This window comes from Phascolarctos cinereus, unplaced genomic scaffold (genome assembly GCF_003287225.1).
Source record: "Phascolarctos cinereus isolate Bilbo 61053 unplaced genomic scaffold, phaCin_HiC Scaffold_4;HRSCAF=312, whole genome shotgun sequence".
In the NCBI taxonomy this organism is placed as follows: Eukaryota; Metazoa; Chordata; class Mammalia; order Diprotodontia; family Phascolarctidae; genus Phascolarctos; species Phascolarctos cinereus.
The window spans coordinates 592628337-592645112 of NW_027555847.1; the positions used below are offsets into that span (position 1 = coordinate 592628337).

The 16776-nt window shown below is 37.2% G+C and overlaps 1 protein-coding gene across 1 annotated transcript in view; it reads left to right on the forward strand.

Moving 5' to 3' along the window:
- Nucleotides 1-16776, forward strand: part of VPS13B (vacuolar protein sorting 13 homolog B) — a 1028583-nt gene that overhangs the window by 876702 nt on the left and 135105 nt on the right. The window contains exon 40 of the mRNA XM_020969189.2: nucleotides 8923-9119. Coding sequence (XP_020824848.1) covers nucleotides 8923-9119 — 197 coding nt within the window. The remainder of the gene's footprint in view (nucleotides 1-8922; nucleotides 9120-16776) is intronic.

Here is a 16776-nt window from a genome sequence, read left to right on the forward strand (position 1 = left end):
TGATAAGATAACCTGGTCACATGTTTAAAAAAAAACAAAACAAAATATAAGTCCTAATAAAAGAATGTTATGTATTTCCTTTAAAAGGTTAAAAAGTATTTCTCAGGGCTCTTAAATTACCATATTCTGATACCAAGGGAAAATAAAACCTGGACTCCAAGTCTTGTTTGTACTTAGAGGGCTTTCCGGACAGGAAGGCAATCTTGATGCAATGCAGTAAGCCACAATACCAGTGGGGCATTACAGGTGAAAACTCTGCAGCTGTACCCCTTCACCACAATGTCGTACAACTATACACTGGAATATTTCCTGTACAGAAATAGGGTTTGGTTAACTTTGTTTCCCAAGAGTAGATCACATTAAAATGTTATAAAATCATGATTTCCTGCATTTGAATACTTGTGGTTTCTCCACTGGTTCCAATATTACAAAGGGGTTTTTTATGGCTTCTATTAGTTGAAGATGTATAGAAGCCTTTTTTTTTTCTTCTCACAAAATCAACTGAAAGGCAGATGCACGTAAAAACAAAACATTTTAAAAGAAAACATTCTGATTTCAAGCATGTTTGCCTTTTATTTTATTGTTTAGTAATTGGTTTTTACACTGAGGGGGATGTGCAATTTGGAGTAAGCCAACTCTTTAACTACACCATGAATACATCATGTGTATGAATGTTAGATCTTGGCATGTGTTGCTGCCAGATATGCATTAGTCTGTATGCATATGTGTGTGTATTTATGAACAATTTTGAGAAAAATTATTTCAAGCTTTAAAAAAAACAAACCAGGAAATCATTAGGAAACTCCTATCTAAGAGGGGGCTATGGGATTATCTTTACCATCTTTTTGCTAAATATACATTACATTTTTCTAGTATCTATATTTTTGGCAACTGATCTTTCCTGTGTCCTTACTTTCTTCGTCATCTACACACTATTCCCATGTCTCCCATTCAGGCTCCACTTTTTAATCACTTTTTTTCCCTCCAGATCCAAAAACTCTCTCTCATCCACCCATCTAGTTCTGTGATCCTAATCGTTGGCTCCTAGCTCTACAACTGGACAGGGTCTCAGGAGCCCTTTATTCCAGCCCTTTTGTTTTACAGATGAGGAAAATGAGTCACAGAGTGGCGAAGGGATTCTCTGTAGCATCACACAGATAATAAGTATCAGAAACAGGATTTGAACCCAGGTCCTTTTACTACAGAGCCAGTGTTCTCACCACTATGCCATCCTTGTTATCTTGAAATTTGCCTAAGATCCTGAGATAGCGGATGGAGAACTAGCCTGACAGAGTCAGAAAGACCTGGATTCAGGTCCCACCTGTGACTCCTACTAGCCCAGTGACCCTGGCAAGTAAGTGATGTAACCTCTCTGAAACTCAAGCAACTGTCTTATAAGTTATAAAGGAATTGTCTCCTGCTAGAGTTTCTATACTTTACAGGTTCTTGGCATACTGACATAATTATTAAGTAATTATTTTAAACCTTTCCTAATCTATCCTTGGTATAGGGAATTTACTCCCCAACAGAAAAAACTTCTTCCATCCATAGAGCTTGCCACTTGCTTTGCAACTTACAGTCTTAAAAAAAGTTGCCAGGGGCACTAAGAGATTAAATGATTATATAGGTAATATAATCATTAAAACACTTACTTTGACCTGGTGATTGATCATTGTCAAAGACTATTCAGAATTATTTTCTAAATTCTAAAAGTGCCACAAAGACACATTTTCCAAATTGATATGAAGAGATTATCTTTGCCCTTGGAAAAAGGAAATTAAAATTTCTACAGGTGGAATTGATCTGTGTCACTTATGTTCAACTTTTTCATATGAATCTTGCTTGGCAGTTATATATCATTGAGACTTGTGAATGGTGAGGGTCATAGCCTGGCAGGTACCATAAAATCAGTTTGTATCAAAGGATGGACTGTAAGCAAAAGTATTTAATTTTCGTTTTACTTTGATCTGTAGCACAAGAGATTTTCAACAAAATGACAGCATGAGTAATAAATGATGATTTTAAAAATCAGTGTTAAGAATTAAATGCTTTATAGATTTGTAGTGTAATATGCTAGAACTTTCAGCAATAAATACAATATTCCTCCTAATTCACCTACAAGGAAAATCACATTCTAAGAGCATGGGCTCTGAAATAGAAAATTACCCTCATGCCAAGATAGGATAATCATCAAGCCAATAGTTTATTCACACTCAGGAAGCTAAATTTAAAATCCCAGCATGGGTTGGCGTCTGACACACAATATGAGATTATATTGTATTCTGCCTTTCTTTCACTTAGGCGGCCTTGTTAAGAGATGGTAAAACACACGTGTTTCCTGATTCCGAGTGCAGGGAGGTATAGGTAGTTGTTTCTGGAACAAGAGTGACTTGATCTCCAAGGGGAAGCGCCCACCATGTGAGAAAGGGAGCTTCAGGAATTCCATATTGCATCTCAAAAAGCAAAAAGACTTTTTGTGTTGTTGGTTTTTTTCCTTCCCAAACTAAAATTAAATAAAACACAGAACTAAGAAACCAAGAATGTAGCTCTGGGGGCAACTATGAACACATTACACTCTACTCCAGCTGCTTGTGCCTTTGTCTTCCTTACATTTTGTCTAGAAGCATCCTGTTCTCCTCAGCCTTGTAGCAGGTGGTGGAAACTGGATGTACTAAACAGCTGATTCGGTGCCAGGCCTGTCTTTGTTTTTTGTGCTTGGCATTTTGCTTTGGTTCCTTATGGTAAGATATTAGAAGAGGTTTTTTTCTTGATGACATCAGAAGACTTTCTCCTTGCTCTGTTGATCTCCTGAAGGGTTTGGTTTCATTTAGAGTAAAGGAAGAGAAAATGACTTTTCTTGGATCCTAATCTCTAGTGAACTACCATTTACCTTAGGGTGGGGAACCATGACCTCAATGCTTATGTGCCATCAGTGCATCCCCTAAAGAAGGGAAGAGCAGTTTCTGTTCCAGAAGCCAGTTGCTTGTCCCCCTGTCTTTACACAAGCCAAGACAGTTCTGGAGCCACAAGTTTCCTTAGGTAATTCTAGCAGTTTTGATGTGGACTAGGTCAAGCCCATTGACTGACCAGGATTATAATAGATGGTAATTCCAAGTGACCTCAGGTTGGCCACAGTTAGTCTTTAAGATCCTCAAGAATAAAGATCATTTACAGAATTTCCAATATCCTTCACCCAGGGATTTTTATTCTTGATCCTTTATAGAGAATCTTTGTGTGGGTAGAAGAATTCGATTTGTACCATAATGTTATAAAAGCAAACATAATTTATTTTCTCTATGTTTTCTTTGTCTTACCTATAAAATGATAATGGTAAAGCAGTTCACGGTCTTTGTAATGTCTTCCTTCCATTCTGTGAAAAATGAGTGCAAGTGATTCACAGAGTCAATCTTATTTAGAAAAGTTTCCACATTTTTTGAGCATTGCTTATGAGTTATGATCATTAATTAGATTTAGATTAATCCTCAGCTCTCTCATATATTCAGATCTTCTTTAAACACACTTAGTGCTTCAGACTTCCATGGGAGGATAGAAATAGGCAAGGTGGATGAGGGTAGGGGGACAGAGTATTAAAGTGAAGAAACAGCTGGGAGGTGTCATGAAGGCCTACTTCCAAGAGAGATAAGTTGAAAGCTCATTTGTCAGGCACAGGGTGAAATCCAAGTTTCAAGATGGGACAGAGAAGGTAAGAGAGCAGAGCCATAGGCAGAAGATGGCTGGGAATGTTTTGGAGGCCCACTCCCCATATGGCAAAAGCTTATCAACTAGAAAACTATTGTAATATCTAAGTGAGAGGTGGCTGTGGCATCTTGTGATACACAAGAGTTTGCATGTCTTGCTCAGAAATAAATATTTTATTTGGATGAAACCAGTGTAACTAATCTTTGTTTCCAACTGTGCAAACTATAAAGCCCATTTGATTTAATTCCTGTGACTCGCCAGTAGTTAGTATCTAGTCTGAATACCTATTCAGTTTATGGACAAAATCCCCATATTCCAAATTACTGCCCTCTGTCTTTATCTCTGGTCAGCCCATGATTTGGGGTGGGGATAAAGGGATGGGATAGATGCAGTTTAAAATTTTTTAATAGAATGTTTAAGAACTAGAATGGTCAGTTAACTGAGGACGTATCAGAATTTGTCCTTGGGAAGTTGTTGGCAATAGTAATAGTTCCCATGTATGTGTACCCTTTCCCACCTCTACCCACCAGAGAACGTAAAGCTGTCCATGAAGAGGGATGGACAGCACAATTCTAGTATTAGTTTTTCAATATTACTAAATAATAAGTTCCCCAAATACTTTTTGTACCAACTATTTTTAAATGGCACTGTACATATGCAAATCTTCCTATATTAGCCACTGAATGGAAACACATTATGAAATAACATTTTAAATGTGGTTATAGATGTGTTCTTACACAGACTAAAATGGGTTCAATTCAAAGTTCACATATACTTAGAGTATGGTTCATTTTATATGGCTGACTGATTTTTTTTAAAATTCTGTCAAATAATGGATAGGAAAACAAAATGTAATAAAAAATGTACAGATTCTTGACAGTCGTTTGAAATGTACCATGTGTTATGTGTGGAATATTTTCCAGTGAAATTCATTTACTGGTTCCTACTTCCTCTGACTCAGTTCTGGATACCCAACATTTCTAAACCAAAGCTACCATCTTTCCTTGCAGTTATTTAATGCAGGAATTAATAATAAATCCTTTAGGAAGGATAACTATAGATTTTTAAACCTAGAACATTCTGTACTAAATAACCAACTCCAAACATAAAAGTATATGATAGAATTCTTTTTAAAAGAGCACATAAAGTAGATCTTGGAGTTCTTAAGAGAATTCTGACATATGGAGCTATAAAGATAACATTAGAGTGTTAGATATGTAGTTTCAATATGTTGCACCTAAAACTGAGATTAGCTGGGTAATGTCAACATTTAATGGAAAACTGTCAGAGTCTACAGCTGTATTTCCTTCAGCTAAGCATTTGGAGGATGGTTGATAGGTCCTCAGGGGCAGCCATGTGGCGCAGTGGATAGAGCACCTGGCCTTGGAGTGAGGAAGACGTGAGTTCACATCCATCCTCAGATACTAGCTGTGTGATCCTGGGCAAGTCACTTAACCCTGTTTGCCTCAGTTTCCTTATCTGTAAAATGAACTGGAGAAGGAAATGGCAAACCACTCCAGTATCTTTGCCAAGAAAACCCCAAAACTCATGAAGAATTGGACATGACTGAAGAACAACTCAACAACAAAGTAGGCTCTTGGCCATCACATGACATTCCCCCGTGCTGATCCCTGAATACAGTTAATCTTCATGTATATGCCAGCTGCCTCTCCTGTTGTTTCTCTTCTAGTTTCACTTTCAGCTTGTAGTTCCTTGGTTTATGAAATCCAACTTTGCTTTCCTGCCTCACCCCTATATTTCCCTTTCTGCTTTGTGGACCCTCTTTCTTTGGACTTTGAACCATCTTCTAGATTGCCACTTCTCTCCTGCTTTACCTCTATGGAAGGCTCACATACTCAATTTTAATGCCCTTGTGGATTAGACCTTGACAGAAAGAGGAACTTTCTAGTCCTTCATTCCTACCCATAGCAGAAACAGAGGACAACAAGTACAGGGCCATAAATTTTTCTGTAAATTGTTGTACGTAGTTATGGTTAAAAAGACGAGGAGTGTTGCAAAACAGACTCTCTTAGAATGGAAGGTTGGTTGTTGCCAAAAGGTGAGGGAGATGTTTACCATAAATGTCTATAGAATTCTTTATAGAAAAGAAGAAAGTGATGTGTCCAGAATGAGAAAGAGAATACTTTTTTTTTGGGGGGGGGATAGGCAGTGGGGTTAAATGACTTGCCCAGGGTCACACAGCTAGTAAGTGTCAAGTGTCTGAGGCTAGATTTGAACTCAGGTTCTCCTCAATGCAGGGCCAGTACTCTATCTACTGTGCCACCTAGCTGCCCCAAGAAAGAGAATATTTTTGAGATGGAGAGTTGATGGAACCAGTGAATGTGTGCCTGTATTTCTAGCAAATTTGCAACTGTTTCATTGTAAAGGATCTTTAAAATACCAAATTATACCCAAAAGTAATTTACTAGGTTTTCTTTATACTTTAATTTAATCATTGATTTTTTTTTTAGTATAAGGGTGTTGAGTTTTTAAAAAATATATATGAAAAGAACTAATTAAATGTACAGATTTGGGGTAAGTACTCCTAGTCACACAAATAAAACAAGCATTTCAAAGTTTTTCAGCAAAGTTTCCATTTGTAGTGAATTTGCTCATGCCACTTGTTTGACCAAGGAAAATAGGGTGTGTAGAGAAAAATGCTGACGAACATGTAACCCACATATTTTTATATGTATTTTTGCAGTAATTCATTTTCTATTGTTTTACAAATTTCCTGAGTAGTCTGGAATGTTCCGAAATGAACATATAGCCAAAGGGCCAGCCTGTAGGCCTAATTGTGAACGCAGTGAAGCTTATCTTCAACATCTCCTATGTCCTTTTTGGCTGAACTTCTTCCTGCCTGCCCCACTTTTGTATCATGAATGCCCACTGCCTTCACTGCTGAATTGCAGCCTCGAGCCTTAGCTTGTCCTGAATTTTTCCTGATTGCTAACACATCGACGTTATGCACGAAAGGTGTCAGTCTCACTTCTCTACCTTTGTTCATGTTGTTTTCTGGCCTGGAATGTGGTCTCTTTTCCTCGCAGCCTATCTAGTCCTACCTCTCTGCTTTACCTTCCATAACAGCCAATAATACTGACTGTATCAGTGCCGTGAATCTTGGTATGTAATCAGTCATATTAGCTTGTTTTCCATTTAATGTGTGTAAGTTTTCTCCCCAATGAGAATATGAAATCCTTGAGAACAAGGAGTGGTGTCATGTAACTTTTGTATTTCTCAGTAATAGGCACAGAGTAAATATTCAGTAAGTATATGTTGAATTAAATTAAGAAATATGGACTGTGTGCTTCAAAAATGAAGATAATATAGGATTGTTGCATTGTTCTTTGTGGGGGGGTAATATAATATTCCTCAAGAGTTTCAACCTGTTAATACTTTGTATTGCTTTTTGTAAAATGCTTGCATCAGTACTTAGAAATTACTTATTTAGAATTGTGACTATGTCTTTAGTCTATTTGGGTCACTTTTAATCAGTGTAGTATGTATCTAAAGTTTCCGAAATACAAACACCTAGCTTGGTATTGAGTCCCTTTATAGTCTACGTGTAGCCTCCATTTTTATCTTTATCTCATACTACTTTCCTTTCCATATACTGCTGCTATCTGGACTAATTTATGTTCCTCATATTGGGCCCGTAAATTCCTGCCTCCATGCTTTTGCCCATATTTTCTGTACCTTTCTGAATACCTTTTCTACTACCTATGGCTATTACTATTCCTGCCCACACTTCAAAATGCAGTCTTAATGCCACCTAATTCATGAAGACTTCCTGATTCCTCAGAAGATTGCTCTTCTCTTGATCCCTTTGCACACTTATCATATTGTCTGTCTCGCCCTGCCAAACCCCCAACTTGGATCACTCCTACCGTTCACTGCTTTCCCTCCTATACACATGCTGCTAAATGAAGCCAGAAAAAAGATCATAAAACTGTGACAGCTGGGTCTGCTACAAAGTTGTTACATTACCTCAATTTGACCCTTAATGCTCCTAGGCAGTCCTTCTGTACCTTCCAAATGAACTCTATCCCACTCACACAACAAACACCTCTTCCCAATCTTTTCTTCCCTTGTCACACCTTCCATGGCTCCCTTTTCCCCACCCTCTCATCTGAGAACATTGCCTCATGTTTTATTGAAAAAAACAATTGAGGTCATTTTTCCAAGAGCTCCCTCTTCTCACCTCCTACTCCTCATCTCGCATTACCCATGTGCCTTCTGCCATTATTTCTTGAGTCTCCTACCTCTTCACAATGTCTCATGTAATGAAATAGCCCTTCTCCTTGACAAGGCTAACCCCTCTATGTGCACATGTGATTCCATTCCATCCCATCTTCTCCAGCAGATTGTCTCCTCTATCATCCTCACTTTCTTACTTACCTTTGATCTCCCCTTGTTTACTGATGACTTCCCTGCTACCTGCAAACATGCCCAAGTCCTTCCCGTCCTCAAAAAATCGTCATTCTATGCATCCATTCTCATTAGGTATTTTCCAATATTCTCCACTCCCTTTTGTAGCTCAACTCCTAAAGAAGGCCTTTTAGAATCAAAATGCTTCTACTCTTCTTAACTTTCTATAGTCTGGCTTCCAACCTCATAATTCAAAGTTAATAATCTCTCGGTTACCAAAGCTAATGGCCCTTTCTCAGTTCTCATTCTTCTTGACTTCTTTGTAGTCTTTGACACTGTCGGTCACCTTTATCTCTTTCAAACGTTCTTCTCTCTAGGGACTAACTTTTGCCTTTCTTTGTATCCTCAGTGCTTAGTATAGTGCCTAGCACATAGAAGGCATTTAATATTTATTAGTGATTTATTTAGTGATAGCCTGAGATAACCTTTCCTTCCTCTAAATTTTTTTTTTTTTGGCTAGGCAATGGGGGTTAAGTGACTTGCCCAGGGTCACACAGCTAGTAAGTGTTATGTGTCTGAGGCTAGATTTGAACTCAGGTCTTCCTGACTCTAGGGCCAGTGCTCTATCCACTGCACCACCTAGCTGCCCCTTTCCTCTAAATTCTTAACCATCATTTTTACATGCCATGTCCTATTTTGTGGTATCACTTTTTATGCCCATCTTTTCTTTCATACTAAACTGTAACCTGTTTGAGGGAAGAGACCATGTTTTCCTCAGAGTACCTTTAAAAGGTGTTGAAAGAATGCCTGGGGATTTGAATTTAATTTCTAATGTTTTTTCTTATCTTAATTTAGGTTCCTTGTAGTTTGGAATACTGGAATGAACTCCAGAAAACTTTTGTTGCTTTTCGAGAATTCAGTCTTTCTGAAAGTAAGGTTTATGAGCTGCAGTTGCCTGACATCAACCTTGTGAATGACCAGAAAAAATTGGTAGCCTCAGACCTTTGGAGAATTGTCCTGAACAGCAACCAAAATGGAGCTGATGACCAGAGGTAAGACGGTGAAAATGAGCCGATGCAGTGATGGCTTCAAAAACTGTCTTTGCTAGTAGAGCAATGTCGGACCCATCCTGACTTCATTCTACCTTGCCAATCTGAGATGTAAGCTAAGAACCAGGAAAGAAACCAAAGGCCCCCCTGGGCAATTGGAAAAACTGCCACAAATAACACACACACACACACACACACACACACACACACACACACACACACTCACACACTCACTCACTCACTCACTCACTCACTCACTCACACACAGGATTCAGACACTTAACAGACCCATTCTCAAAGCCAATTTCTTCTCCTGGCTTTTTTTATTCAGAATTCTAATCAAAGTCCTTTCAACTCCAAATGACAGTAGCAAGAAATTATAGCTTAGAATCTGTCATCGAAGGAGTTGTCAGAAAGACTAAACAAAAGTAGCAGCCTGGGTCCATTTAATGTAAAAGCAAACAGTCCTATAGTCATTCCTTAATAGGCCCCAAGGGCATCAATTTGCTATTGATAGCACAATGCCCTCTAGAAAACAAGGGCCTTTGACTGTATATAATCTGTAAGATTCCTTTTAACCTTAATATTCTGTAATTCTGTTACTTGATGTTCATAGTGATGATCCTGAATTTTCAAGAAAAGGCTACATTTATTTAGTCTACTCGTCAAGTCAAGGAAGCATCTGATATCTCCTGTCATAGGATCATAGGTTTTAGAGCTAGAAGGACCCTCATAGGCCCTCTACTCCACCTCCTTCATTTTACAGATGAGGTAGCTGAGACTCTAAGAAGTTAAGTAACTTACCTAGGATGTAGCTAGTAAATGTCTAGGCAGAATTTAAACCCAGATCTTCCTGACTCCCCAGTCTTCCATGCCATGCTGCCCCTCACTGCATACGAAGGGATGCAAACAACAAGGCAAAGACAGTTATACCCACACACGTTATGTATAGATAGATATGAAAACAAAAACAAAGTTAATGAAGCTTGACATGTACATAAGTACTTTATAAGTATATAACCATTTGCAAAGAGACACAAAGGAAATGAGGTGGGTTTTTGTTTGATTTTATAAAATTAGGTAATTTGTAAATTTGTGAAAGTGCTATGTAAACCTTAAAGCACTATATCAGTGGTCACTTTTTTTAATGTGTTAACATATAGCACAATTTTGTTTCTTCCTTATTTCTGCTTTAGATGAAGATGATTTAAAATTAGGAATTTGCATTGGAGATTAATGGCATGTTTGTTCAATTATTGGTTAATCGATGCTGATTGTAAAGGATATCTTATAGTAATAACAATTTTTTTCAATTGATGACTTGAAAAAGAACATTTTGTTTCTAATTTAAAAATTGTTTAACTTTAGTGATTAAAAAGGAGTAAATCCTCAGCTACATAGAACTTTGCTCCCCAGAATGATTCATTCCCTAATGGTTCTGCTAGCCTGGATTATACTGTCTTTAACTTATGTGAGAATCTTTGTAGCCATATCTCAACTCTAAAGCCACAGACTTCACAGATTCTGAAGCATCTGTTGGACAAGATAATCTCTAACATACCTTCTAATTCAGTCATCTTCCATATTTATCCTTCCTCTCAAAAATGTCGGTGGCAGAAAAAAGCCAGGTTTTTTTCCCCTCTTTTCACTATTGTCCTCTTTGCTTCTTCTAGTCAGTAAGCCTTTATTAATTGCCTCCTATGTGCCAGGCACTGTGCTAAAAGGCAGAAACCAGTCCTTGCCCTCAAGGAGCTCACAATTTGTTGGGGAAACAATATGTAACCAATTTATGTACATACAAGTTATGTACAGGATGAATTGGAAGAAGTCAATAGTTTGACAGATGAGTAGAGGATGAAGTGGGATGGAGAGAGACTGGAAGCAAGGAGACCAACCAGAAGGCTATTTTCATAGCTCAGGTGTGAAGTGATGAGGGCCTGCACCGAGGTGGTGGCAGTGGCAGAGGGAAGGGGGCATAGATGGAAGATGTTACAAAGGTAACCAGACTTGATAACTAGGATGGGTTCTTAAGCTGGAGCCTCTGAACTCACCTTTTGATATTGAATTGGATTGAATTTGATTACTGATTAAATTTAAAATATTTTGATAGCTGTATTTCAATATGATTGATTTCCTTTGTAATCCTCTTCTCCCCTGTGAAATTAATCTCCCTAAAGCACAAATCTGACCATGTCACCCATGTATTCAATCAGTCCAGAGGCTTCCTATTACATTCAGGGTCAAATATAAAATCCTCTGTTTGGCCATCAAAGCCCTCCATAAGCTGTCTGCTTTCCCACTTTTCCAGTCTTTTTACACCTTCTATCCCCCCACACAGTCTACAATCCAGTGACACTGGCCTACTTCTTGTTCCTCAAGCAAGATTTTCCATCTCCTAACTCCAGGCATTTCCTTTGTAATCCTGTGTATTTTATTCATTTAAAAACATTATTCTGTGGAGAAGTAGATAGGTTTCACAGACTGGGGGGTGGGAAGAGGTTAGGGAGTAAACATTTTTATAGCATCTGTTATGTTCTAGGTGCTATGATAAAAGCTTTGCAGTTATCTCATTTGATCCTCACAACAACCTGAGAGGTAGATGCTGTTATCCCCATTTTATAGTTGAGGAAACTGAGGCAGACAGAAGTTAAGTGATTTGCCCAAGGGTCACACAGCTAGTAAGTGTCTGAAGTCATATTTGAACTCCATCCACTGTTCCACCTAGACTGCCAAAGAGATCCATTTTGCAAAAAAGGTCAAGTGGCCTTAGGGAGTAAAATGACTTATTCATTTCATTAGCCCTCTGTTTTGCCTAAACAAGTTAGACCTTTCACCCCAGATATTGGTTACCCTCTCTTTCTCCTCAAAAATAAGAAAGAGGGTCTTTGTGATATATGGTCAGGTAAACTACAAGTTGTTACCCGTCCCCCGCCCCCTGGTGTGTGTGTGTGTGTGTGTGTGTGTGTGTGTGTGTGTGTGTGTGTGTGTGTGTAGGGGTTTTTGTTTTTCTTTTCATTCAATTTTATTTTATTTTCAGTTCCAAATTCCATCCCATTTCCCTCCCCATTACTCACCCATTGAGAAGACAAGAAAAACAGAACCCATTACAAATAGGTATAATCATGCAAAATAAATTTCCACATTAGCCATGTTCCCAAAAAAAAGCAAGAAAAAGAAAGAAATAGAAGAAAATATGTTTTAGTCTTTATCAGTTCTCTTTTTGGAGGTGGATTGTATGTTTCATCGTGAGTTTTGAAATTGGGGTTGGTCATTGTGTTTTTCAGAGTTACTAAGTCTTTCCAAGTTGATTATCTTTAAAATATTGCCATTACTATACAAGTTTGTTCTCCTGGTTTTTGTCACTTCACTCTGCATTAGTTCACACAAGTGTTCCTAGGTCTTCCTGCAGCCATCTTCTTCATCATTTCTTACAGCACGGTAGTATTCCATCTCATTCATATGCCATAACTTGTTTAGCCATTCCACAATTTATGATCTTTGTTATACTGTACAATACCCTTTTCATACCCGTTGTATGCCTTGGTGAAAGATAGAATTTCCATTCGATAGTAAGCGTCTGTCATGTACACATTAGTGTCAGGTGCTAGGAGAAATGCAGATTTTGGTTGAAGCTTAATCATAGCTCCAGTGAAGCTTAGAATCAAGTCAAGAAATATGGCAGTTGCTCAAATGACAATATTATAAAGTAGTATACATGTATGTGAGACAAAGTGCTATATGTGTGAGGACCATATTAGGGGAAACCCATTAAAGACTGGGAAAAGCAGGGAATGCTTCATGGAGTTGTTGGTATTTGAATTGTGCTGTTAGGAGCGTAGCTAGGACAAAATTTCAGTCTTCTTTTTAGAAATTTGACTAGTGTACAAATTAGCTTAAAAAATGACATTGTGTTCCGAATACTTAGTTGCCACTAATGTTTTTAATAATTAATGTTAACAATAAATACTTGACTTTAGATCTTACCTTAAACATTTACTAATTTTGTGACCCCTCATCAAGGCCCTTAATATCTTTTATTTTCAATTTTCTCATCATATAAGGACAATAATAGTACCTATGTCGTAAGGCTCCTATGACATAATGGACGTAAAGTGCTTTGCAAACCTTAAAACACTATATAAAGGCTGGCTATAATGTATTATAGTACCTTATCTTTTTAAAGCACTTCCATAGGCATGATCTCAGTATCATCCTCACAACAACCCTTTGAGGTAGGTAAGTGTTATCTTCAATTGACAGGGCAGGAAATTAATGTCTGGAAGCTGTAGAGTCACATAAGGAGGTAGAAGTGACAATAGGCTGCCTAATTCAGTGCTTTTTCCACTGTAGCTTCAGTCTTAAGTTATAGCTAGAGTCCAGATAACTGGCTAAAATTTTGAGATTCATTCTAGTAAAAAGTTCCTGTTTCTAGATCAGTTGTGTTTTTTTTTTTTAAATCAGTTTCTTAGCTTTGGAGAATTAGTAAAACTGTGCAGAGCTGGCCTGTTTTTCCATCTTTAAGTAATGAAACAGCAAAAAGAACTCTCTTCCTATTAGGTATTGATGGATTTGTAGAGGGATTTGCCTCATAACTCTAGACATGGGAGTGTAAAATGTTCTAGAAATCAGGAAGGGTCACAAAGTAGGAATATGAATACCTCAATCAATAAAAAAAAAAGTAAACATCTGGTTTCAATTAATAGTATCAAGTTGGAAATGATTTCTTGATACTAATTGTGAAGGAATGCATTTTCATCATTGAGAAGTTAAGTGTTTTAGACAAGGTTAATTCCTCTGAATGGGAAACCTTCCCCGATTACCTCTGTGGTCAGCTTAGCCCCTGGAAATGTGAGCTCTGGGAACCAGAATTGTAGAGAATGACATTCAGTGGACTCTTTTCATCAAAGTGCTTGACATTATAGTCCCAGGCATCATTTTGTACTCAAATGGGATTTGCAAGTGTAACTAATATTTCACACATTCAGCTTTGTTAAGATGATTTAGGACAAATAGATTTTTAGTTTTAAATTGGTGTTGATGAATTCAATGAGAATAAGTAGTTTAAAAAGTCAGTACCATAAATCACTGCCAAGATATGTATTAAATGGGATGGCAAAATTCCACACAGATAAACCTGGATTTCAGTAAAAGCCTACAGAGAAAATATGAATGCTTTGATTAGGCTCTTGCCATTTAGGTTTCAACATTTTGTTCAAAGAGAGAAACCAAAAACTCTTTCCAGACCTCAGCTCCTAGATATACTGGAGAACCACTTGGAGTAACTGGATGAATATAGATGATCACCTCAGAAGTCAATTCATCAGTCTTTTGAGGAAGGTATAGATCTTTGTTTCTCCTTGAGGCTGTCAGCTGTCTCAAAAATGGATGATAGGATAAACTCACAACTTAAACAAGCCAGGACCCAGCACAGTGCCTTCCACATAGCAGATACTTAATAAATGTTTGTCGAATTTAATTGAGGGGGGGAGAAGGAATAGAAAGGGTAGATTAATTGTTTTAAAAATACTTGTTACTGAAAAAAATAAGTAAACTGATTTTGGACCATGAAAGCACTTGATTTACACCTCTTATCATAGTATACTTCTCATGTCATATTTTGTATTAGAGTTATTTCCATATATGTCATATTTCCTTATTAGAAAATTCATTAAAGCCAGGGACCATTTCTTATTTAGTTTTATATCTCCCCCAGCACCTAACATAATATTGGGCATATGAATGCTTAATAAATGTTTGTTAATTATTGAAAATATCATATTTAGTAGAAGAAGATACTGTAATATTAACCTCCCTCCCCAAATATGATACTTTGATTCTAGGTCTATCAAAAAGGCAATAAATCATTTAAGTAGAAAGGAAAAAAACAGAACCCAGTCCCATGTGAGAAAAGTGCCATTGCCTGCCCACAATTAACATACCAGTGTTGAGGATAACACAATATTGATACCACCTCTAAATTTAATGCCAGACCTCAGAGTAACATCTTGAATATTTATGAGAAAAGTAATATGGGATAATATCAAAGAAAGTTTTCAGGATTAGCAGTTCACTGCAATTGCTATATAGAACAATTAGTGAATTCTTAATTAACTTTAAATTAAATTAGCTTTATAGTACATTTGAGATAGACAAAACAAGAAATATTAAGTGCCTTAACTTATGTCATCATTTTCTTACCCACTATAAAAATTATCTCTCTATGTAGAAAAACATAAATCTTTTTAGCTTTTATTTGGAAAAGTATTATATAAAAACTATGAAATAATTTTTGTTTCTCTTCTTTGTAATCCAGTTTTTATACATGATTATGGCCCCTCCAGCCAGTACTCTTTATAGGCAACTGGTATTCACTAACTAGGGATAGTCTTGGATTAAAATACTTGGAAGTTTATAAATTGTGTTTATGATATTCTGAAACTAGCCTTAGAGGATTAATCTCTTGTATTTTAAATACAGCCCAATTGGATTCTCTCACATCAATAGTAAAATATGAAGTTTAAGTGAAGAAATTATGAGGCTGAGGAAAGGAGGTATAGATTTAGCTTCCAGCATTGAAACAACTTTTAGTTTTCTGGAGTAATATGGTTGGTATGTGATTGTTACATCCTTAGTTGCTTTTATCCCAAATCTGCTGAGACCAACTAGGAAGCTGTGGTAGAAATTGTGTGATGCATATTTGAATAGGGTACTTATCCACTTAGATAAGCATCTGAATGGATCTTTGATCTTTTCTCCTCTAGGTTAAAAGAAAAACCTTCCTTACCTTCTCATCCTTTGGATTCTTCTGCATGTAAATCCTTCGTTATAGTAACAGGACCTCACATATATAGTTATGGAATACTTTTCTCACAACACTCTGAAGTAGGTAGTAAAAGTGTTATCCCCATTTTACAGGTGTGGAAATTGGGGCTCAGAGAGGTTAAGACTTGCTTATAGCCATAGCTAGAGAGGCTCGAAAAGAAGGTTTAAACCCACGTCTCTAGAATCAAAATCCAATGTTCTTTCTACTACACTATGCTAAATCTAATACAGAATCTATTCAAGGGTTCTTCCTATCTCTAAGGTAAATTTAATGCAATAACTACTTCTCACCTCTTATTCCTGATATATACATATACATATATATATATATATGTATATATATATATACACACACACACATACACACACACACACACACACACACACACACACACACACACATATATATACACATACATACATATACATATATATAAGTGTTCTACCTCCTTTTCTATTCTTACATTCTTTCTTTTTCATTCAGCTACAAGTTCTTTACGGAATCTTAAAATTTGAGAGTTGGAAGAGACCTCACCAACCATCCAGTCAAACTCATACATAAAGGAAGCCCCACTATGGTATATTTGACAAACCTTTGCTTGAAGTTCTCCAAAGATTCCCCTCCAAAGAAGGGGAGCCTACTGCCTTTGGAGGCAACATATTCCATTTGTGGACAGCTCTGATTGTTAGGAAGTTTTTCCTTACATCAAGCCTAAATTTGCCTCCCTGCATCTTCCTTCTCCCAAATGGCAGGCCTTCAGCGCTTCAACACAGCTTTCCTATCCCCCCAAGCCCTCTCTTCTCCAGACTCAACATGTCCACTTCTTGCAACTGATCC